This window comes from Crocodylus siamensis, chromosome 1 (genome assembly GCF_052110815.1).
Source record: "Crocodylus siamensis isolate JL-2025a chromosome 1, ASM5211081v1, whole genome shotgun sequence".
Lineage (NCBI taxonomy): Eukaryota > Metazoa > Chordata > Crocodylia > Crocodylidae > Crocodylus > Crocodylus siamensis.
Genome location: NC_143395.1, coordinates 119,156,747 through 119,181,977, shown reverse-complemented (window position 1 = coordinate 119,181,977; position 25,231 = coordinate 119,156,747). Strand labels below are relative to the sequence as shown.

Here is a 25,231-nt window from a genome sequence, read left to right as displayed (position 1 = left end):
TCTCTGCCTTGGCCTTCCTGACCACCCCCCTATAGTCCCAAGCAACAGAGGTATAGTGGTGATGGCCCCTCCCTTCCAATGGGTGTACACATCCTTTTTAGCTTGGAGACGTTTCCAGAGGCTCAGAACCAACATAGTCACAGCTTGTGCAACACAGCAGCAAAGAGCAGGCAGGAAGAACTTGATTAGTCCTAGGGAAACCAGAGAAAAAGTAGGTTTCACTAAAACTGTCTACTGAATCACTACCAATCACAGCTTACAAATGGCTGCTCTCTGACTCTGCTGACACCTTCTAGCTCTTTCTTCATTGCCTTATCTTTTTCTGCAAACTGCATTTTTACAAGAAGAAAACCTGTGGTCCAGCCCTCTGCACAGATACAGCATTTATTATTCCTGAACAATCTCTGACAAATATTTATCCAGTCTTCTCCTGAAAACCCAACACAAAAGAGTTTCCATAACTTCCCTAGGCCACTTGTTCCAATATCCTGCAGTTCCAACTGTTAGGAAGATTTGAGTTTTATTCCTGAGAAGCTAAATCTGCTTTGCTTTAGTTTTAAGTCATTGACTCATGTTCTGCTGCCTGTGAAAAAAGGACAACAGTTGATCTCTTTTCTGTATAACAGCCTTTCAAATATTGGAAAACTGCTCTCATGTCCCCCTTCATCTACTTTTCTCCTAACTAAACATACCTAGTTCTCTCAACCTTTGCTCATACAGCTTTTATTGCCACCCATTACTATCTTTCTTGCTTTTCTGAATCCTCTCCAGTTTCTTTCCCCCTTTCTTAAAATGCAAAGCTCAGACACGAAACAATATCACCTCCCATATGTTGCATACAATACTTCTGTACGAATAATGCAATCCAAAATTGCATTTGCTTTTTTACTGTAATTACATCATACTGCTGACCCCTGCTTGAGCGTGGGTTCCACTATAACCACCAGATGATTTTTGGCAGTACCACTGCCCAACCAGTTATCCCCCATTCTGTATTTGTATATTTGCTTTTTTTGATTTCCTAGGTGTAGCACCTTGCCATTGTACTTGTTAAATTTCTGACAGACCCTTCCTCTTAGCCTTGACAATACCTGCTAAGGTGCCAGCATTAGCTCTGATGTTCATGTTGCGGATGCAAAGGGCACTGGTGCAATAAGCTGATGCTACATCTATTAGGGCCAGGCAAATATGGTCACTGGAGTTTGCTGTGTCAATCGCCCTGATGCCTTAGTGATCAGCATCAATGACTGGTGCAGATTTCAACAGGATTTTCTTTTCCCTGCCTTCCTCTCAGTGAATTAAGTGTGGTGTTCATGTGGAACACTCACAGTTGAGAAATGTTTGGATATTTTGTGGGTGGCTTTTTTCTCTGGATAGAGAGGGCATATTGTCATTTAGTCAAGCTAGGTGAGTCTTACCCAAATGTGCTTCATCTAAAAAGATTTTACATATCAAAGACTTACCAGAGTTGTAGCCTTTCCTCCTAATAAAGAGCCTTAGATGGGGGTGGGAGGAGGTGTCTATCACTGGTTAGGTAAGACAAAAACCCTTGAGGGTTTGAAGTCCACTATGAACTCGAGCACATCTTCCTGTTGTATGGCGAGGTGACATACATACAGTTTTTTTAATAACCCCCAAGGAGAATAATAAGATAAAAGAGGGGAAGAATGTCTTCATGAGTTTAGAAATTGAGTTTACAGAGAATATCAGGTCAGATGCTTGCTGGGTTCCAGCTTGCTGCTATGTGCAGTACAGTGGAAGGGAGAGGGGGTCACAACAGCTCTGCCCTCTATTGCCTTGCAGTGAGGGAGATGGTATTGCCATTCAAAAGAATCTGGTCCCATGCCCTAAGGGATCCACACAGCTATATACTTGACCTAGTACATATTAGATGCTTCTATGGCCCCATCACCTTCAGAACTAATCTAAGCACCTCATAATCTGTAACGGATTTAGCTTTACAGCCCTCCAAAGAGGCAGGGAGCTACTAAACCAGCATTTCTCAACCTGTGGATCACAACCCAAAAGTGGGTCACATGAATATATGAAAGGGTTGTGAACAAACTTGAAAAATGGATTCTTCTTTAAAAGAGAAAAACATAGGAAATCGTGGCTCTTCCCTTGCAGGCTGGTAGAGCTCCAGCCTGCAAGGAGCTGCTTGCCCCCCCCCACACACACACACACCCCTTGCCCCATGCAGTGGAGGGGGAGGGGACAGTGGGTCAGGAATGAGCAGTGGGTCAGGACTAGCCAATGATATTTACAACTGGGTCCTTGTACAAAAGGTTGAGAACCATTGTATTAGACCATTTTACTCTGTATAACAAAAATAGCCAGTTATGTAAAACTGAGAGGGAGATCAGAACAGAAAAATATACAGTATTCAAAGATGTATGCCAGGGTTCCTATATCACCAGTAACTAAATCCAACCCTGGTAACAAAAGAATACTTTCCGCTTTCTACAAAAAAGTGTTTCTGGATTCTACAGCACACTTCACACCATCTCAAAAGGAAAGAATCAGCCTTGAATTTTTGCTTACAACTGTTTGCTCCATATATCAAAAGCCACAATCATAAGTTGCTGAAGAAATCAAGCTAAAGAAAATGCAGTTTGGACTAAGTGGGCTCCCTCCTTATTCCTGGGCATTTTGATTATCCTCAGCAAAAATGGGGGGAAGAGAGGAAGAAAAATCCAACAGTATTTATTATTTCTTTTCAAGTTCTGTTTTAGGAGAGCATTAAGAATTAATCTGTGATGATAGTAAGAGAAAACAGCTAAGAGAGATTCTTATAATAATTCAGCTTTAGTAAGCTGTGAAGTTATTAAGTAGCTGGAAAATTTTAAATGTACTTTATTTATATTAACTTATGCTCAATGTTTGAAACAATAGAAACATTAAGGATTTGCATTTAACTATCACCACCGAGAGAGTGGAAGGTAATTTGTACGTAATATTTCATATAATATTATACATTTAATTTTGATTGTGCATTGTGGTATAGATTCCGTTATCAGCTTGATCCAATGTATTTTTGTGTGAATGTCAGCTAAATTTGGATACAGCTTCAAATGCAGACTACATGAGCATAGACAAGTTTTTACTTTTTAATCCTTCAGAAGCTCAAACTATATGAAATAACTTTTCAGTTTTACTTTAGAACAGAAAGAGTTAATCTGTTGTTGTTTATAGAGATTTAGACATGATAAATTAGCCACTAGATGGCTCCTTTGGTGTTTCTTGAATGAGAGAAACCTGTTGAAAAGTACAGGGAAATTCAACAGAAAAATCAAATATAATACTTGAGATCAAGTGAAGTCACTGAATTAGTTCATAGTAAATTCCCCATTTACACAAAATGTAATTACAATAATTTCATTGTGTTGAGTAATGACAATGAAGATAAAACACTGAAAAATAGTCAGAGATAGTAAAACATACTAAAAATGCCAAGCAAATTAGAAGAATATCAGTACTGCTCCTTCCCTATGATCTGAATATACTAACTTTGTAAGATAAAGAAAAGATATTTTAATTGTACACACAAAGCAATGAGGACTTAGGAACTGATAGAGCCAAGCTAAAGAAAACACAGCTTGGGGTTAGCTGGGCTCCCTCTGTATTTCCATTTACTTATATTCTCTGTGTAGATTTCTGGTAGAAGGAGAGGGAATCCAATTGTACTTGGAATTGTTTTTCTCTTTTTCACACTTTCGTGCTACAAGGTATATAAGCTTATAATTAACATGCACTGAGATTCAAAGGAAATACTACAATGATAACATGCTTAGAACTGCAATGAAAATTCATTTAAAAATCAAGTTCAAGAGCTTCTGAGTTCATACTTGGGTCTCTTCATACACACAAGTGCACACACACCCACGTGCAAAATACCACATACTTTCAATTTAGGTTTTTCAGTAAAATGGGACAGTGCAAAAGACCGTACATATTCAGTTTTTGCACATAACTAGTTATTATTCCACTTCTTTGGAATCAGAAAACATAGTGTTTGTATCTCAAATGTTATTGTGATGCTACAATACAAATATTATGATGCTATACACGCTATACAAATAGTGCAACATTAAAACAGCTGCATAAGAACGCCAAACTGGAAGGGACCTCCTGGATCATTGGGTAGTCTTTTTCTAGAACAGGCAACTATACCACTTCACACTTTTTATTAATTGATTAAGCTCCATCTTAAAAGTAATTAGGTTTTTTGCCTTTACTACGTGTATTGGAAAGCTATTGCAAATCCTCACTACTCTGGTAGTTTCACATTTTCTTCTAATTCCCAGGTTAAGTTTATTCATGCTAGGTCATACTGTTCTGCTGCTCACTTTACACAACTATTCCCACTAAAGCCAATGGGACTGCTAGTCCAATAAGTAAATCAAGGCAAAAATGGGTGAAATTTGTCCCCTTCTTTCTTTTTTGGAAGTGCTGGTTCTTCAACCCCGATTTTATTTTTAAATGCCTCCTTAAATTGCATACCTATTACAATTATTTTGTTTAATGGGCTATTTGTGATTGAGACTTATGCTAAAACAAGGAAGATATAAAGAGTTATAACATTTTCAGAGCTATGCCTTGTTAAAACCAACCCAACAGAAACAGAAACAGCAGTGCTTTTTCCAATTTAATTCAAGTCATTCAGACGGCTGTCAGTATAACGTCATCAGTATAGATAATCAAACTTCAGTCAATCAAACTTTTACTGTAGTAGAAACTTCATCGTTACACTCTGCTCTGACCACGTGAAAAGATACATTAATAAAATTTAAGGCTGGAAAGAATCATCAGACCATTTGGTCTGACAACCTATATATCACAGGTGATTAAACATCACCTATTTAATCTACTGAGCACAGTAACTTGTGTTTGACTAAAGCAGATCCTCCAGAAAGGCATCCAGTGCTGCTCTGAAGCATCCAGAGACAGAAAATTCACCAATTCTTCGGCAGTTTATGAATAATCCAATGGTTGTCCGTGGTTACCCCAATGGTTAATCAGGCTCAACATGACAAGAGTGCATTATTTCCTATTTACATCTAGTTTCTGCTTCCACCACAGGTTCTTATCACACCTGTCTGCTCCTTATTAGAGAACCCTTTGTTACCCAATATTCCCTCCCTCTGGAGGGACTGATTCTTTGTAAACAGCTCCTCAAGCTTCTTCTCATTAACCTAATTGCTCTAATTAGCTCCCATTTCTCACGGTGAGGCATCTTCTTCAGCTCCCCCATCAGTTTTGTGCCTGTTTTCTGCACCCTCGCCAAACTGCGAAAAGCCTTATCAAATTATAGACACTGGAACTGGACACAGCATTCCAGTAGCAGTATTGCTCTTTAGGTGTCCACAGATCCCATTAGCCCTTTTTTGGCCCAACAGTATAATAATGGAAGCTCATGTTGAACTGCTTGTCCAAAATGACCATTCAATCCTATTCCAGAGTTACAGGTTTACAAGATACATCCCCACATTATACAAGTATGGCTTGCATTCCTTACTTCTATAAATACAACTTTGCTGTTGTGTATATTAAAATATATTTTATTTGAATGAATCCAGCTTATCAAGTGACCCAGCTTACTCTGTATGATTGTCCTGTCATTATTGGTACTTATTCTGCCAATCTTTGTGCTGTTTTCTGTTCCAGCTGATAAACACATCCTTTTCACTAACTGTTATTTTTCGCCTGTTTTGGGGCCAGATCCTGCCCTCCTTACTTGGGCTAAATATGACTTTATGCTATGAACAGTCCCACTGACATAAAAGTACTATTCAACATGATGAACAGTGGTAAACTCTGAGCTTCTAAACTGGAGCAGCGGTTTTCCTTCAGTCTGCACTCTGTTGCTAGCAATCTGACCTTCACTTCCCAGATAAACTGACACAGACATATATCAAAAAAGGAAAAAAACAGCTTTTAACGTCAACTCGCCATAATGTAACACAATATTCTGCCGCAAAACTATGTTACCCATACAAACATTAAAATTGAGAAGAATGAGTTGCATTCCTGGAATTTTTACAGTAAGGCAAAACATTTCCATTATGTTTCACAGGATATTTTGTTGTTGTTGTTGTTTCCACATTAAAAGGGACACCGGAGACCTGGCATCTCTTAACGTCATTCTATATGAGATATTACATTTATAGATTCTCTGCAGCTGCAGTGTGAGCCACATTCCACCACCTCATCCAAAAAAAAACTTATATGTCTTAGTAAGTGCAAAAATATTAATGGAAATGAAATATAGTCCCCCTTCCTCCGAAATGGGATATTTTTAGCCTAACTGCTCTAAATGTATTCTACTGTTGGGGGGGAGGGGAGACCGAAACAAGAAGCTACGGAGAGAACTGCAAAAATACGCTCTCACTTTCCAAATAGTGCTAAATGCAAACAACTAAACTTACATGGGATTCAAACTTGACCGAAAGTGATAAATTTCTTTCTAGTATATTTCAGACTCTTATTTTCATTCACGGTCTGTTTGTTAGGTTTTTGTTCATTTACAGATTCTGCGTTTAGGCTTGCTTTCCCCAGGCATACATCTCTTCATTTTTTTCCCATGCATACAGTTTTTAACTTTTACACCACCAATTACGCTATTGCCAAACACCAGCCATTTTGTTTTATGTCATGTTATCGCTTATAGTCTAATAACTTGCTTATCTCTCCATTGATCAAATTACACAGTCTTTTATAAAAAGAGACAATTCAACATATGTGTGTCTCAATTCTAATTTGCACTTTGTAGCACATTAAAATAAGGCAAGAGCAAGATTTACCTGTAAAAAGTTGGAGGGGCAGCTTCCCTCATTCCCAAAGCCACTTTGATCATTTTCAAGGTAGTACGGTACTTGTTGGCTATGGTGATGAATGAACGGAGAGAGCTGGGGCGCAGTTTGTAAGAACACCACTGGGCTCGGTGGGACATTGTTCAGTGAATGAAACCCTCCCAAACTGCTGGATCCATATGATTCAGAAGTAGGGGCATAACTGAGGCTAGTAGAGCTGTACACTGGAGCAGCAGTGGCAAAATCGTAAGTGGTGCCTTCTGGGTAGTTAAAAATGCCTGTCTTGTTGCTCTCCACATACATCTCACTGAGCGAACGATCTAAGGGAATCTTCAGCTGAGGTCTGCTCAAAGTCTCCAGTTCAGTGCCTTGAATCTGGTGCAGCAGAGTAACTCCAGAGGTTTTGGTGTGAAGGGTCATGGTCATTGTTAATGGCAGCGAGCAAGAGGCATATCGGTTTTTATTGTCAGCAGACGAATCAGCAGCTGGTAGCCCACCTGAAAAAAGAACAGATCATAGTCTGAGGCTCCACAAATATCATGTTAAGGCAGCACTGCACAGGTATTCATGTAATCTCAGCAAGGAGGAGCATACATTCAAATACAGCACTAGCACTGAGAAAACTCCCCCCCCCCCCCCCCCCCCCCCCCCCCCCCCCGCCTCTCTCTCCTTTCTCTGCAACTTTTAAGTACTTCTCATCTGAGCTAATATGCATTACAAAGGTGCTGGCCATAGGCCAGGAACTCTTGCCTTGTGCTGACATTGGTTTAAACATCACTTCAGAAGCAATTAGTTTTGGAGTGATACCAAATAATTGTTCTACTACACTTTACTTCACTCTTATTAGTTGTTTAATTTTTCACTTCACAGGGCCCTGATGCTCTACAGTGCTTAAGGCAAAACAGTACTTATATCAAATTAGGAAGACTAGTCCAGTGGTCAGTCAGATTACTGCTTTTTATTTTCCCACCAGGCTCCAATCTATCTCTGCTTATCTCTTCTCCCGTTTGATTCATTTTCATGTTTGCTAGAAATATGTAATGTGTACATTGTAATGACCCTGGCTAGGACTGTGCTGTAACTGAGATATGGCTGAGTACAATGTGTGTGTACATGTGTGTGTGTATGCAGCTAGTCACAGTCAGTAAAACTCCATTTAGAAGAAATTAATGGATCTACTATATCTATGTAGGAGAAAAGGCACATAAATACACTTTCTGCAATTATGATTATTCTTGTTATTTAACTGGCAGCTGAATGCAAGAGGAAAAAGAAAATCCTTTCAGATTCTCCTGTACATCTCTGCCTGCTTCTTGTTCATTATGTAAAATCAGAGCAACATAAGCTTAAATATGAAATAAAGCATCAATTAGACCTTGCCATATTGAATCCCAGATAGCTCATCAAAAATAGGGTTAATTATGTGAAACATGAATTGAATATTAACAAATTTAATAGGAGTATTTTCTTCCTGATTTCCTAGTGATAAACACTTAGGACATGTCAACTGAGACACCAGTTTAGAAAATCCAAAAAAATATAAAAGGTCCAATTTTTCAATAAAATAAAAATGTCCCTCTTAAAGTTACTTTAATACTAAGCAAGAAAAACAGAATTATACTGAAAAAGTGTGGCATGCATGTGTCTCCTGGTAATCTTTTTTCATTGTATTTTAACTTAACAGAAACTGTTGGTCCTGCACCAGTCTAATGAAAACCTCTGAAAATTGTTGCAAGATCTCTAGCAATGCTATTATGGTCTGTGGTTCCGTTGGTACAATGGATTGGTTTAAATACCTAACACACAAATACAGGGCTCTAGTTAACATGGCTTGAATATTAATATAAATCATACCAAAATAACTACATGCATCAGACAACCATTTGAAAATCATGTTAATCAAATAGGGTTGAAAGAAGTATAGAAATATCTTTGCAAGTTTTAACATGAATTAGTTTCAAATCAACTTTACAATAAATGGTTTAACCTAAAGAAAATAACTATTAATATAACATATCAGAGTTTTTGCTAAACAAGAAAAAAATAACCTGTACTTGTACGATTTCACAGAAACATACTCAAACTCTGCATACACACAGCAGCATACACTTCAATGTATATGTACTTGATAGATTCCCCCCACTTTCTACTCCCAACTCAAATTTCAGACTGTAGACTTTGATCAAATAGATAACAATGTTTAAATAAGGCTGAACTAAACACATACCTAGTTTTTTAAAAAAGATCAGACAATCATACCCAGCAGTACAGAAAGTCTTCTAAGAAATATTCTGAAAATATGTCAAAATGTGCAAATGTGTGTAAGAAAGAGCGTGCGTGTGTGCACGCGTGCATGTGCATGTGCAGTGTGCATGTCAGTTTTTGCCAGGGCTCATGAAGCAAGCATAGCTCTCAGCAGCTTCCTGAATACAAGAGCCAGTAGCTGTGCTACACAGACCAAAATGCATGGCAGTTTACAAGTTTAAGGTTAGTTACTGCATGCAGAGTCATTTAGCATATCTTGAATATATTTAAACCACAACATTATCTAACATGATCTGCTCTTATACTGCATAATTTGAGAATTATGATTAATTTTACTATTAGGAGGGTAGTACACATTTCTAAAATATGCTACACTTGTACATTTAAGGTTTGATTTAAAACACTGTATGATTTTATATTGTTTTATTTGAAAGATATGATATCAGAATATAATAAATGTTACATTGCCCTATAGTTGCAAAAACAAAAGTGACTTGACTTTTGAACACAGTGCCGTGAAATTTGAATGTTTAAAAGCAAAAACAAATGGCATTTTCACTGAATTTGCCATGGGGGGAGGGGGTTAGGAGACTAAAGCTAAATTCCATCATTTACAACTATTTGCTAAACGGCATTGAAAGGCTTTGTGTGGTACAACAAATGAAAACAATAGTACAGAACCCCGTCTTTTCCCCTTTATAACACTTTGGTTCAAAGTCTCCGTACCAGCTTTGTGTAGGCTAGTGTATGGAGCTGCAATGATGGCATGCAGGGCAGGGTCCAAAAGAAGGATGAAAACATGGAAGTAAAATTTACCTGTACCCAGTAACAGCTATGCAACTGATGCAGAGTGTCTGCAAAGAAATTTAAGCTGTAACCAGTTGTCAGTGTTTCCTGCAACACCCAGCCTACCTAGAAGGTACCTGTCCTGCTGAAAAGGGGCTTAGCAAGCCCTGACAACTACTCTGGAAGTGAGCTTGTTACCGCACCTGAATGTAAGGGAGGTGGGAGTGGCTCTCTTCAGTGAGGATCTAGGGGGCTGGACTAAGCAACTTCTGTTGCAGGACACCGCCAAACCTGGAAAGAAGTTGCCCCCAGATCTTCTTTGTTGCTGTTTGTTTCAGGAGGTTATTTTTTGAAAAAAGTTATTTACTTTGCAGCACATAAGACTGGTGAAAAGTTTCTAATAACTTGTAATATTTTATACGTTTACTTTTTTCTGTAAATCTCAAATCAATTTGTAAAGTTGTAGGTCATATTTTACAGATAGGTCTAACACGTTTAAAAGGTTTTGTGCACAATCTTGCACACACAAAAGTGAAAGCCCCAGAATTTGAAACAAGGTCTTTGTGCTTAGAGGCCAGAGCTTATTCCGCTTTGTACAAATCCAGCCTGGTCACTCTGATTTATTGATTCTTAGATTTCCCATCTGCAAAATATACCTAATACTCGTACTTGGCACTTTTGCTTCAGTGGATCCCACAGTTTTTAATAAAAAAGGGCACAGTATCCCATTTTACAGACATCCTGAAAATAATTATGTGATTTGATAACATTTGTGTGGGCAGTTTTTAAAATACAAATTGCCACTTACAGTCTGTGCATTAAGGATACATATAATTAACTAAATGGTTAATTTAGCCCACATCTGCTTGCTACAATGCCTGTCCTTAACTCATATGGATCAAAAGTGCTTTAAATATCAAGTAATATCAACTCTACTGATTTCAGACCCAGTGCTTACACTACTAATGCATGTTCAGTTGTAGCCTAGCTACCAAATATCTTGGTGTCCCATTTCTCACATTTGAAAAAGGCTATCTTGCTATATATTTACCTAGAACTCACATACAGGACAAGGCCATCTCTCTCTCTCTCTCTCATAAAATGTGAAGAGAATTTATTTTGAAAAGCTTAATTTGTGACATAGTGACATTAGACGTTCATCTCTAAATTAAGCATTTAGATCAGTTTTATCTAATTTGCAAAGAGTAGGAATATGAAAATAAAAGTAGTTATCATGCAAAAGTGGATAAAGAAGCTAATACAAGAACAGGTAGGGGAAAGAGAGAAACACGGGGTACTGCAAAAGGAGAGTCAAGCCTCTGTGGGCATGTCTATACTTGCATATTAATACATATGAATGAACTCCGGAGCTTATCACTCCAGAGATTGTTCCTGGGTGCGTGTCTTCAAATGCGCCTGGAATCACAGCACATTCAGCTAAGTCAGAGCAGCCCCTGCTGGCTCGGGGCCTAGGGAGTCAGTTTGCCACTCTAACCTGGCTCAATATGCTGCAGAGGGGCTAGCTCTGGAATGAGGATGCTTCACTGTAGGGCTAGGCAGCAGGCAGCCCCTGCACTGAAGCACCTTCATGTGCCAGCCAGCTGGGGCAGTGTTTACATATGTGCTGCTGTGGAGTTTTTTACTCTGTATCAGGGAAGTACTTGTACGTATGTCTCACATTTACACATGTGCTTCTATTACGCTGCAGTAAAGTAATTTACTCTGCAGCAGGATAGTACTTGTATTTACAAAGGACTTGTATTTACAAGTACGATCCTACTTCAGAGTGACTTTACTGCAGCCTAATAGGGGTGCATGTGTAGACGTGAGACATTTACTGTGCAGCTGATTAGTGTACTGCACAGTAAAAGTCTCATGTAGACACACTCTGTAACTGCAATGTATACACTTCATTTCAACAAGAAAATCAAAGCAGAAACTAGCTATACATGTGCTGACTTTCATGGTGAGCCCAAAGCCTAATACTAAGATTCTGAAATCAGTCTGCATTTAGATGTGTATCTTTTATTAATTCTAATTGAAAATGCGTAACTAACTCCTCTGTACTGCTTTAATATTTCAACCTAGAAGTTTGCTGTTCAAGACACTTCAGAGCTACACAGTCCAGGTCAGTGTTTCCATAATGAAGGATTCACTCTGAACTATGCTGGATAGAATAAAATACAGAATGGACTAACTAAACACAACTTTATGGTTAAAATAAATGTTATTTGAAGTTCATGGATCTCTCTTAACTTAAGAATTGTATTGGTAATTTTTTTTTCCATACTGATAGCAATCCAAACCATTTCAGGTCACTAATAAAATCTGCTGGTTTGTGGTTATCACAATTCTTCTAACTTGGTTGATGAAAACTGATCCTCTAATTATCTTAATATGATAAACATCAAAGTAGCAGCTGCATTCAAGCTGAGTGTTGGTTCTATTTTTTCACTGACAATAAACTGATCAGCTAAAACATAATACTAAACCAAATTTAGGATGCTACAGTGACAAAAACATGGGTATACTTCTATTAAAACACCAACCTTGAGACATAGATGAGGGGGAAAAAACATGAAGGAAGAAGTAGCCTTTGCACTGATAAAAAATGAAATGACACCAACAGGATGGTACATGGGCTACTGAAACAGAAAAGGGCAAATTGGTGGACAGAATTATGAAAGAAATGACACAGATCCTTACCATAAGAATGAAAAGGAAATTTGAGGGTGTCCAATCTTCTCTGCATTCTCACCTCTAGAAGTTTCTGACTAAACTAAAAGTCCCAGTTGAGAATTGGGGAGTGCTAGATAAGAAAGTCACACTTAAAAACCAAACAAAAACAAACAAAAAGATCTAGCATGACCCTGAAACAGATTCTTGATGCTGGAAAAGAAGCTACAGCTATTTAAGAGAGGGAGTGATTAAGGTAAAGCAGCTGTTACATACAAATTATTAGAACTGCAAAGAATCCAAAAGATACTGAAGTGTCCCAATCTACTTCTCTCCTCTTTTTCCCTGGCTTCAATTTTATTAGGAATCACAGCAAAAATAGCAAGCTCAGAATTAAGGGTATACTGTAAGTTTGCCCCAAAATTTGCTGAGCATGAGACCATACACTTCATTGGTTTGACCCCACACTATAAAAACAGAAATGTTTTTAGCTGCTGCATTTTAAAAAAAGAATCGATTGCACATAATAGAAGAAAGAACACTGTGTTTTTCCAAGAATCCTCCATAGTACTGCAGAAAAATAATGCTGCTTTATTTGCCCAGTGAGGAAACTCCTAGAGATAGACACTTAGGGAACAGCACCATCTATCCAACTACTTTATAAATCTTCACTGCAAAGGAACATAAAACCTTCAGACCACCAGACCAGTCCCTTAGGAGCTCCTTACACCATTGGCAAAAGATTAGCTCTTCAATATATTACTTAAGGCTTATAATGTTTGAATCTCCACATGTTGACCTGGGAAACATCTGTTCTGCTGTTTCCTGGTAACCTGCTGTAAACATGATTAGGACTAAGAGGCTGAGACCTAGGATGCCCAGTTTTACATTTAAATGCTAAGTTAGCTTATATAATAATGGGGGAATGGCTAATTTCTTATGCAAAAAGTTTATCTAAATTCCCAAATGAAAAATATAGATGCTGGAAACAGCTGCTTAAATATTTTTTAAATTAAACAAATGTGTATGAAAAAGTTAAGTTGGTTAATTTTTATAATTTTTATACATTACAGTTCTTGGTGATTCTTCCTGCTTGCTCTTTATAGTAAATGAGGATGTACTACATTTTTTTTTCACTGATTAACAGAACATGCTGCTTTTAATATGATCAAACTGTTAAGGGGAGGTGGAATTGATCATATATTCTGTTCCTGAAATGCCTATTTCATTCAAAAACTGATCAAAAGAAAACTGTGAGCAAGACAGCTAGCATTAGCTCTCATTAAAGTTGCCTTTTGCTTTCTATTTTAAAAGCTATTTTTCAGTTACTTGTAGCATTACTAAACTTTTAGCCACACAAGCTTGAATTTTAAACATTAGCATCTACTCACTCTTAAATGTTTTGGAAAATTTGAGCCAAATTTGAAGCCATTTCTGGGCATGAGGTTAGGGAGAAACGCCCTGTTTAGCCTAGGGGTGTCAAAGATACACACACCACATCTGGCCCATAGAGACTTACCATCTGGCCCCCGGTACTGCCTGAAGGTCCAGATGGAACTGGTCTGGTGCATGCTGTGTGTGGTCCACAGGGCCAGTCTTGGGTGTGCTGCATGGGGTGCCAGTCCAGGACATGTGCTTCATGTGGTGCCCGTGCCAGAGCAGCCCTATGTACTGGCTCCAGGGCTGGTGCAGATGGGTTCACAAACCCATCCTGAGCCTTGGAGCCAGCGCGTGCCTCAGACTGGCCCTGTGCACCACCACATGCAGCATGCAGGGACTGGATCAGCACATGCTGCATGTACTAGGTGGGCTGTTCTGAGACCCACACGCAGCACTGTGAGCTGAATGACAGGGCTCTCCCTAAGATAAACAATGCCTTTCTTCCTAACTTTGCTTCTCAAAATGGTTCCTTTTATCTCAAATGTTCCTAAACATTTCAAAGAAAGGTAGGCTGATATGTAATATTTGAGCCTGCATGGCTAAAAGTTTGGACCAGGGCACGCAGGAACAGTTTGTAGAACTTATCCAGCCCACCGACTGGCCCTGCACCCTTCATCTGGTCCACAGGGCTGATACCCCTGGTTTAGGCCATGCTAAAAATTCTGATAAACTCCTCTTTGAAATGCTCTTAGCAGTTCACGTAGGAATGAGCTGAGTTTCCTGGGGTCTGAGATGCATCATCACCAGCCTTTTCTATTTGGGAGTAGAAAAAGAGACCTCTTCCCCAGTGCTGATGTGGAACCTCTTCTATCACATCCAAAGAGTGACGAAAAAGACATTTGTTTAAATAGGACCTCATAAAAAGGGATGGGGGAAGTTGTCAGAAATAAGCATGGAGATGAACTAGATGGTATAACCAGTTGAAAATTTGTCCAAGACCATAAGGTCTGTAGTAATACAAGCTAATGTATGTATTAAGCCAGCCAAGTAGTTCCTCCCAAAGGGAGCTGGAATCACAAAAACTGGTTCAAATCTCTTGCCAGCCTTATCAAAACAACTATTTATGCCCCAAAGTAGAATGAGATGACTGGGACATCATGGTGGGTTGCTTTCGCCTCTTTCACCTCTAAGAAGTGCTGTCTTGGTAAGTTAGAGTATCTGTAGTAGAGAAAAGAAGGCTGCAGGATCAGTCTTTGAGGTACATCTGGCTGTTGTCTTATATGCTTCCTTTTGGGCACCAGCATGTAAGTGCCTAAAGAACAGGATGTTGCCCAAGAGTCCTTCAAAGTATGAAGCACATTACTTGCCTTGGTGCTGAACTACTTTGCTCCCTATAGCAATAAGTCTTCCACAGTGGCCTGTGCTTCATGTGGAAACCCTAATCCTTGCATCCAGCATTTCTCAAATGTGGTGCTTATAACTCCACTGCTTCAGTGCTCATGACAAATCACTTTCTGGGCTCCAGCAGTGGACAAACCAAAAAAAAGGAATGCAGTAGTCCCATTCAGACCATGAGCAAGGCCAGAGTATAATAGCAAACCCAATATCCTAGGTCTAAAATAGAACAAAATAGCGTTGGGTAACAAGGAAAACACAATAGTCTTGTTGTGTGTTTACTTACCTTTATGAAGGCCCTGGCATCTAGTAGTCTCTGGTTAGGTCCTGGCATTCACAGCCAATTTCACAACCATGCCTTCTTTTATAATGACAGGATAGGCCATCCCCTAGGGGAAAATGTTCTGGCTAATATCTAGATGCAGGTGTTTCTATTTGTGTGTTTTCCATGACAATACTGCCTGCTATTTCTGAAGCATCTTGCTGCAGGATAAATTTCAAAGACATCTGAGCTACACAAGACAGTTCTTTGCACAGTCTTTCTAGAAGGCCTTTTCACACATTTCAAAGTAATAGAACCTAGGGCTTCAATCTTTAATCATATCCATCAGGGAGGTTGCTACTATGATGAATCTCAGCACAAACCTACAATATTTTGCAAGTCCCAGGAATTTCCAACTCTTTTTTTTTTTGGATCCTTGGAGCATTTAAGTCCTAATTCTGGTCCTTTTAGATAAGGTGCCATGTACAAACTCTCCAGAACCTTCCTGAATGGCAGGAGGATTATACAGTAGACATGCAGCATTTTTCTTTTATTTGGTTATTTCAAATGAATTGGCCTCCCCCATGTTGTTACAGTATTTTGTTAGCTTCTGACACGTCACCAACTGGTTGGACTCCATACCAGGAAGTAGCAAGACTTCTCAGTCTCCAGATTTAATTATGCATGTGCTAGAACCCTTGTTGGTGGACCATCCCTGATCCTGTTGAGCATTAAGGAAATTCCTCCAGTCCCAGGAACAGAGAATTGGAAGGAGCTCCTGGGCCATCAATTCTAGTCCCTTGCATTCATAGGCAATCAAACTTACCTGTGGAACCCCCCAAGTCACCACTTTAACACTACCCTCCAACACACACAAGACACACAACCAAAAAAAACAAGAACACCATACAACGTACTCTCTGTAAAAGAAAGAGTCAAGGACACTGCCAAAATCCTGCCACTGCAATGACTGAGAAGCAATTGGCCAATAGGTGCTCAACTGATCTTAGGGGGATCATGCCACATGCTACAGAGGAAATAAAATATGCCACAGTCCTTGCCAATCTCAAGTAGAGGGAAAATTCCTTCCTGACTCCAGACTTTCAGGGAGCTTGAAGTTACATTACACGTCTTTGTCTTATGGCTCTGTTCTCACAATAGGTTCAAGATAACCCACAGCTGTATCCAATGCAGGAGTTAAAAGAGGGAATATGCAGTATATGACTGGATACCTCCTACACAACAAATAAGAGGGGAGTTAGGAATTGGTCATAGTGGCTGGGGTCCAAAGCAATACATTTTTCAGCATCTTTTGCAAGGTCTGGTTGACGCACTCCACCAGACCACCTGTTTGCCAATGAAGTCTGAGAGGTCATCATTTTCACCCTGCTATGTACAGGTTTCCCTTGCTTTATGTGGGTTCTGTATGTGCAAATTCACTCTTAAGCAATGGCCCTTTTTATACTAAAAATTTGTTATATGCAAGGTAAATTCGCTCTTATGTGATCAGTGTGGCAGAAGCCCACAGTCAGCTGCTTTGTGCAGTGCATTGTGGAAGTGGCACGCACCAAAATATGGTTTCCTGTGTGGATCTGTGCTCCTCATTCATTGTCTGTGACACACGTTTCTCCCTATTTTCATAGTGCCCTGTGCTTGTGTGTACTGTCTGCTGTTGGTGAATACCAAAATTCTCTTGTAAAAGTGGTAGAAATGGGTCTGGGAGGTCAGTACAATTGAGGTCTTGGAATGTATCACTATTAATTACATTGTAAAGTGGGTTCCCTTTACGCAAATTCAAGTTATGCACCGTTTTCCAGGAACGCATGTACAGCATAAAATGAGGGAAGCCTGTATCCCTTTCACTAAATCGTGACATGAAGTTGGTCACAGAGTAGTTTAGGCTTCCCAAGGCACTCTGGCCCTGACAAAGAACCCCACCAATTCCCTGCTGATAGCCTATACATCAGTAGAGTACCCAATGATATTATTTCTGGGTATCTTGTGGAATAATGAAATACCATTAGTAGTTCTTGATATCTCACTGTACTTTTCTCTAGGGGCCCAACCAGGTCATTAGCTAGCCTTTCAAAAGGTTGTCCACCAAAGGAAGAGAAACTTAAGGGGCTTTTCCCGCCTTTTTAGGAAAAATATGTTAACAGAGCAGGGAGGCACAAAAGCCCTAGATCTTTTTATAAACCTCAGACTTGAAGCAGCCAACATGAGTGGCCAGGGTTATCTCATGGCCAAGATGGGCTGCAGAAAGAAGGGCACAAGCTAAATGCTGAACTTCCTACCAACTGAGTCTTGGAACTGAGATCTGTGATCAGATCTCCTCCCTCTTTCTCCCACTGGTAAAGTCCTTATGCCTGGGGCCCAAACTTATGCTATGAATGGATTAATAATGGCTTCTTACTTCCCTATGTACTACCAGCAGCAGGGCCAAGGCCCATTTCTCCCTCTTTGTCTCTAACAAGGTTGGAACACTGTTAGGATTTCTTGCAGGGAAGTGGTACCATTAGATGAGTTTTAGAAAGCTTCTTGTTGGATGCTTTTTCCTGGATCCTTGTCTACCCCTACCAGGTCCAGGGGCTTATATGTCCTCCTCCACTGGACTCCCAGGTGCCCCCAGATCTTTCCAGCATCTTTGTAAAGGCCTTGTCACACCTTACACTATGAGCCACAGTGTTAGTGTTGCTTGGAGTCTGGAACAGTTACAACTTGAGGCTAGTAGGGGTGTGTGAAGCTTTGGTCACTGATTCAACTCAGAGAAGATTTGGCCAGATTCAGAGGCCAAATCACCGAATCCAAATCAAATCAGGAGGCCCAAAAAAACCTCTGAATCGATTCAGAAAAGATTTGGAAAATGAGTCAGAGATTTGGAGATTCGGATGGCAGTCTTTCAGGGGAACAGAAACTGAGAAGAATGAGGGGGAGCAGGGGAGAAAGACTGACATCTGTAGCTGGCCAGCTGACCATGAACATGGTTGTCCATGGGTGGGTATTTGTCATACAAGTGACCCAGACCCCCTTACCAAAAGTAAGCTCCTAATACAGTATTTGGCAGGAAAGATCCAACCTTGGCCCAAAACACAAGGCTGGTTCTTCATCGTGAGGCTACTTTGCATCCCCAGCTTGGCTCACCCTCTTGGGGGACTGCCAGAAACCTACAGATTCTCATTCTTTTTTGGGCCTCACACATCTTGGTTGCCCTGTCACAACTGCCCAAAGTCCCCAGAAATTGTAAGGAGTCTTCTGATTAGCATTTTAGGGCCCAAGGTTGGACTATCAAGCCCTTTGTTCTCTCAGCTAAGTCATCCTTCACCCCAGGCAAATGCTTTCATCTAAACTGCATTTTCTTGCTCTGTCCCTATGGTCACCTTCCAACCACCTAATTCTCCATAAACCTTACTGCTTTGACTTGGGCCTGTGCCCAATGCCTCAGTGCGTAGTCCTTGGCCAGAAACACTTGGACTTATGAGCTCAATGACCTAAATCTTGGTTTAAGTTTCTGCCTATAACCACCTCCACCTCTAGTTTTTGGGCCATCACAGATGGGTAGAATCGCAAAGGGTACCTCTTGTCTTAGAATCCTTGCTGGTATTCCTTCTTCAGGGGTCCAGTGCAGTCCAGTACAACCACTTCCACACAAACATAGCCTTGTATAGTGACCACATCAAGTCCTCATATATAACCTGTCCTGCTCCCATAAGGTAGGGGACTTACAGGATGCCACACACCACACTGAATCTGCTGAAGCAGTGGCCACCACCCACTCAAACAACACAGAAAAACCATCCGGGTCATCCTGCAAGCCCATCTTCAAGAACCTCACTGGTAGAGCTGCTGTATCGTGGGTCCTGGAAGGGAAATACTAACAGGCTTCAATAGCTGCAGCAAGGCTTCTGCTTGATGAATGAGTTTTTGTCGCTGCTCCTTTTGCTGTGTGCCTTACATATGGAGCAGCTGTCACTCTTGGGTGGCCATCTGATGCTCATGCTGCTGGCTCTTGGTCATTCATTTTCATGCATGATCCAGATCCATATTGCCAAGAAAGCAACATCCAACAATAGCTTATTAAAAACATTCATTCCCAGCCAGGAGGCTGCTGGCTGCAGGAGTACTGTTCAGACCCCGAACAAAGCCTAGGTAAGCAGCAAACCAGTATCCCTGGTCAAAATAACAACATGTCACAGAGCAGGCATGACTGAGTGTACCACCATACATTAATGATTTGGTGGCCAGCTTCAGATCTGTATAACTCATCCCAGTGCATTGTTTAAAAAATACTAACAACCAATTATTAAAATAGTCCTCAAGTTCTATACACGAGTGAAACCCCCGTAAAACATCAACAGTTTGGGGCATCAACTAGTTCCCAGAGAATACAATTCCTCAAATTCACAGTAAATGTACCAGAAAATTTAGGGCTGGTGTTACTTTAAATGCTATCCAAGAAGCTATTAGACAGCTCCAAACAGTAAAGAGTTATGGGCTTTCCTAGTGGATACTACAACAAGCATACCAAAGAAATTATCTTAGTGATGGTATTGACTAATAATGTGCAATCATAACCTGCAAAGAAAACCAGACCAAGCTGTGCATCATCCCCCTTACTATTGTGCATAGTATAAGGCTAATCATGAGCTTAAAGTTAAGTACGTGTTTAAGTACTTTACTAGATCAAGGCCTGAACCCCTGCCCTCACAGACACATCCTCTACCATTGCAAAAGTCAAAATCAGCAACTGTGGAAGTAATATTTCACTCTGCTAACTTGCAAAAATATTTTACTGCTTTCCAACACTCTATGCCTCAGGTATGAGGGCTCCTTCTTACTTCAGGGAAACTTTCCAGTCTTAAAATTGACTTAATAAATCTATAGTCATGTCCACTGGAGCCTGGACCAAAACGATGATGCCAAAAATCTTTCAGTTATAATTATTATTTGTACTGCAGTAGCACCTAGAGGCCCCAATCATGAATTAGACCCCATTGTGCTAAGTAGTGTACACACATAAAACAATAGGTACTTGTTTTAAAAGTACAGATTTAAATAACTAGGGTTATAATGCCAATGAATCAAAGCAATGCCTTGAAAGAAAACAGTTGACCACTACTTCAACAAACTACAGACGAGCCTGATAACACTGCAGAATCTACCACTTTCTTCATGGTGCCATATTTATTTGGGATCAGGAAGGAATTTCTCTCCTAAGTCAGACTGCCAAGGACCATGGGCATTTTGGCCTTTGTAGCACAGAGCATGACCTACTTCCTAGGATCGCCTGAATATAAATCAACCAATCAGAGGTCAGGAAAACAGATCTTACGATGACAGGCTGAGAGCCATGGGACTCTTTAGCCTGGAAAAGCGCAGGCTCAGGGGTGATCTGATGGCCACCTATAAGTTTATCAGGGGTGACCACCAGGGTCTGGGGGAACGTCTGTTCACCAGAGCGCCCCAAGGGATGACGAGGTCGAACGGTCACAAACTCCTGCAAGACCGTTTCAGGCTGGACATAAGGAAGAATTTCTTTACTGTCCGAGCCCCCAAGGTCTGGAACAGTCTGCCAGCGGAGTTGGTTCAAGCACCTACATTGAACACCTTCAAGAGTAAATTGGATGCTCATCTTGCTGGGATCCTATGACCCCAGCTGACTTCCTGCCCTTTGGGCAGGGGGCTGGACTCGATGATCTCCCGAGGTCCCTTCTAGCCCTAATGTCTATGAAATCTATGAAATTATTTCCCTGTTATTGCAGTGGCAGACCACTGGTAGTGCCTTTGTCTCCCCGACTTTTAATTATGGCATGTTATAAAGTAGGGACAGCCAATCTGCAGCACACATTCTACAAGTGGCACAGGCAGTCTGCGTGTGTGGCATGCAGCAGATAAGGGAGGAGCAGGCAACACAGCAGCAAGTAGGGCAAGGAGCAGAAAGAAGAGCAGCAGATAGGGCAGAGATCACAGGGCAGGGAGCAGAAAGCAGCACAGCAGACCAAGCTAGAGAAGGAGATCAGAGTGGCACTCAGGGAGGACACAAGGCTTAATTAGTTGCACGCCTGCCAAAAAGCTGGGACCCCACTGTTCTAGGGTGTTTCTGGTGTTTCAGATATTTGAATCTTATAGTTGTATATGAGTTTGAAGTGATGGTTTGGGGGTTTTCTTAGTTAAATCATTGTTGAGGAATGGCCAGAATTCCCTTTCAAGTTTTATATTCCTATTTCTTATATGTAAAAACTACTTTACCCTTTTGCAGAGGGAAAAAAATCCATGAATGAAGGTATCAAACCACTTAAAAACAGGAAATATATGAAGCTTATGATTAGCATCGGTAAGTTGCAATTGTCCAAGGAAGCTGTGGTTACAAACTTAGAAGACTGTAACTATCGCATCACTACGTATATTACAGGTATGGCAAAACTTCAGTTTTTGGCCATCACAATATGGAAGATACACACAAAAACCCCAATCACCAAGAATTGTCCAAGCAACGTCAGTCACTACCATCAGTAGGGTTCGATGGTCACAAGCTGATGAAAGTCACAAGCATGGGATACCCTTAGCACTGTTGGCAGTTCACTTAAAGTTTTCCAAGTTGCTTCTATACTTTTCTAGAAAGACAAAAATGCACTGTCATCTCTCAAGCGGAACAAATAGGACCTCAGTGAGTCGGTAACAGTTGCTCTTTCTTGGCAGATGTTAGCTTGTTTGAGGCAGAGAAGATCAAAGGACATAATTTGATGCCAAAAAAGAAAGGTCAGAGTTATTTCAGCATTCCCTTTTCTTTATTTGTTTTTCTGCATTGTTTTCTGCAGCAAGATGGAGCTCTTCCTGAAGTAGATAGGTCAATAATGCAGTGGCTGTTTTGTAATCCAGGCCTTCCAATAAATTCATCAGAACTGTTTGAACAAGTTTTCTGTGTTAATGAGGGTATGAATGCACAGTGTATAAACTGTGCATTCATACCCTCTTAACCACGGGAAACTTGTAGCACTGCAACCAATGAATTGAAGAAAGAGAGGGAATGTGCAGAGGTTGTTGGCATGGATGACACCCACAATGAGAGTAAGGCCATTTTGGTTTGGTTAACATTCATTTAGGTTTTTTTTCCTACAAATGAAATGAAATATTGTTATTCATATTGTTCAACTAAAAAGTGACAGAGCTGTACCTGAATATTCACCATAACTATAACCTTAATTGTGTACCACTGAGTACTGGAACTAGAACACGGGGGAAAGAAAGTCTGCTTTGCTTCATGGCATATTCCTCTCTAGTGTCCTAAAATGTTATTGCGACTCTTCTGCAATTTAATAATAGACTTTCAGTCACTATAAATGGGACAGGTTGTGGACCACTGGAGCTGTGACTGTGGCTCTACCCTGAACTAGCAGAGTTGTAATAATTATGTCTGGATTAGTGGAAAGGCAGCATCCAACTAATAGCAATGGCAAGATGTCTCTTTGTGGAAGCACTTCCTTAGTTTAGGGGTGGACCTGCCAAAATGCATTCTGAATCTTTGCTAAAAGCTAAGAAGGTCTGAGACGGAAAGGGAAAAGGCAGGAAAGGGAGTATCAAAGGGCCATCTGTATATCAGATCTTCATACTGCATGGAGGGAAATTGTAATCACTGTGTGGGGTGGGTGCTTTGCTTATTATTTGTATAAGCATAGATTTATTAATTGTGGCTGTATTTACCCAAATGAATACTATGTCCCTTCTCGTGTTAATAATAAGCGGGGGGGGGAGTTTTTTTATTTTATACACAGACTCACTGCTTGTAAGAGGGCAAGTATTGCCTGTATTGGGCACTCAAAGAAGATACTTTGTTTTTCCCAGGTTTTTGAGTGGGGGGGTTGAGCTGCTGATGTAAGAAGAACATCTAGATATTTGAAACCCATGTTTGTAGCTACCAACAACACAGAGCAGTAGATTTATATATGTAACCTCTGGTGAGATGCTGTGACAACTACTTCAGTGAGACTGACTCCTGCTTTAAAATAAGGAATGCATTTGCAATAGCTGGAAGAGAAAACATATGTACTATTAATCACCAAGATTGAAAATGCAATGCACCTGCCATGGAAGTCAGGAAAAACTGTTCTACCCATGATCAGATTATTATACACACACAAGCTTTTTTTCCCCCCCTCTGTGGCTGCATTCCCTTGGAGCATCTGATTTAAGTCACTTTTGAAGACAAAATATTTGAGTAGATGGACTATTACTGTGCTTCAGTAAGGAAATACATGTAAATATAAGTTCTTGTAATGCATTTGTGCAAAAACTAATAATGTGATTGAAACAATGCACAAGATACAAACTGATTCTTTATCAGTCCTGTTTTAGAACATTATTGTACTCTCTATTTATATAACTATCACCAATATAAGTCTGTGCCCAACAGTTAGTGAAGCTAAGACAAGTGATTGTCCTTTGTTTCTGTGGCTAGCTATAAATTCAAAATAGTTTTAAAAACTGTTTTAAAAATAATTGACTACTTCTATATTTTCACTAGCCATCATTGCAAAATATTTTGGAATTACAAACAACAAAATAAATATTGTGCCATACCTCTCTCCAGTTTCGATCTTGTTGTGCAACAGATGCACAACCACATTGTATAATCCCCATACACTGTAGCTCATGTCTTGGAAAACAAGCAATTAAAAGATCTCTGTGTATTTCATATGGTCCTAATGCAGAGTAGTTACAAAGTATTTGCAACTGGTGCAAAAATACCATACTTATGCAGGACTGGATTCTACAGTAATTATTTTGCTGTTAGTTAAAACATTCCTTTAAGTAAGGGCCACTGAAAGATTCATATTTTAGATTAAAATTTGGTCACATCGTTTTACTAAATATTTCAGTGAGTAATTTTTTTTCCTCTTCATGTTTGAGACTGTTGACTTTACCAAGAGATTTGTGTTTATGGTTTCAGAATATATATTTTTGTAATGAGCTATTTTAGAGCCTTTATCTTAAGAGTTACTTCAACAGGTGAATTCCTTGAGCTTGTCCCATAAATAAGTTTTATTAGTTTTGGAAGGCTAATGAGATGCTGTGGTTAGCTTTTGCTCACACTGATACTTGGCTAATGAATATATTTTTATTTTTAATATAATTGTTTATTTATGGCAAATTCAAGCAAAATGCAGAAGTCCTAAAATGTCTGAAGCTTGAAATAGGATCACAGAAATGTAGGGCTGGACGGGACCTCAGATATCATCTAATCCAGCCCACTACTCAAGGCAGAAGCCCCTGGGACTAAACCAATACAACGAAAATGGCTTTGTGTTTTATTCTGGGTGATTTATAATATTAGTTAATTCTTGATCCTCAGTATATTTCAAATCGTAAGGTCAGTGACAAGTTAAATATATACCTGCATTATAAGATCCAAGCCCCTTGCTCTAATCATCTTTAACATGCAGAATTTCTACTTTCACAGCAGAAATTTTCATAACATAATTAATTCTTAACAGTTATGTTATTTTGTGCCCTTGGTCAACTGAATCCATTCTACCCTGTGTGGCATAATGTGGCCTCATTGCTCTAGACTAAATGGCTAAAATATGCACTTAGCCTTCATTACAATGAGGTACTAACACCCAAGAGGGGTGCTCAATCCCCAGCCCATGAACCAAATCCAACC

The 25,231-nt window shown here is 39.9% G+C and overlaps 1 protein-coding gene across 1 annotated transcript in view; it reads right to left on the bottom strand.

Moving 5' to 3' along the window:
* ESR1 (estrogen receptor 1) overlaps positions 1 to 7,094 on the bottom strand; it is a 215,894-nt gene extending 208,800 nt beyond the window's left edge. Inside the window, exon 1 of the mRNA XM_090041560.1 lies at positions 6,801 to 7,094. Within this exon, the coding sequence (XP_089897686.1) occupies positions 6,801 to 6,949 (149 nt within the window). The 5' untranslated portion in view covers positions 6,950 to 7,094. The remainder of the gene's footprint in view (positions 1 to 6,800) is intronic.
* Positions 7,095 to 25,231: the final 18,137 nt, after the last annotated feature.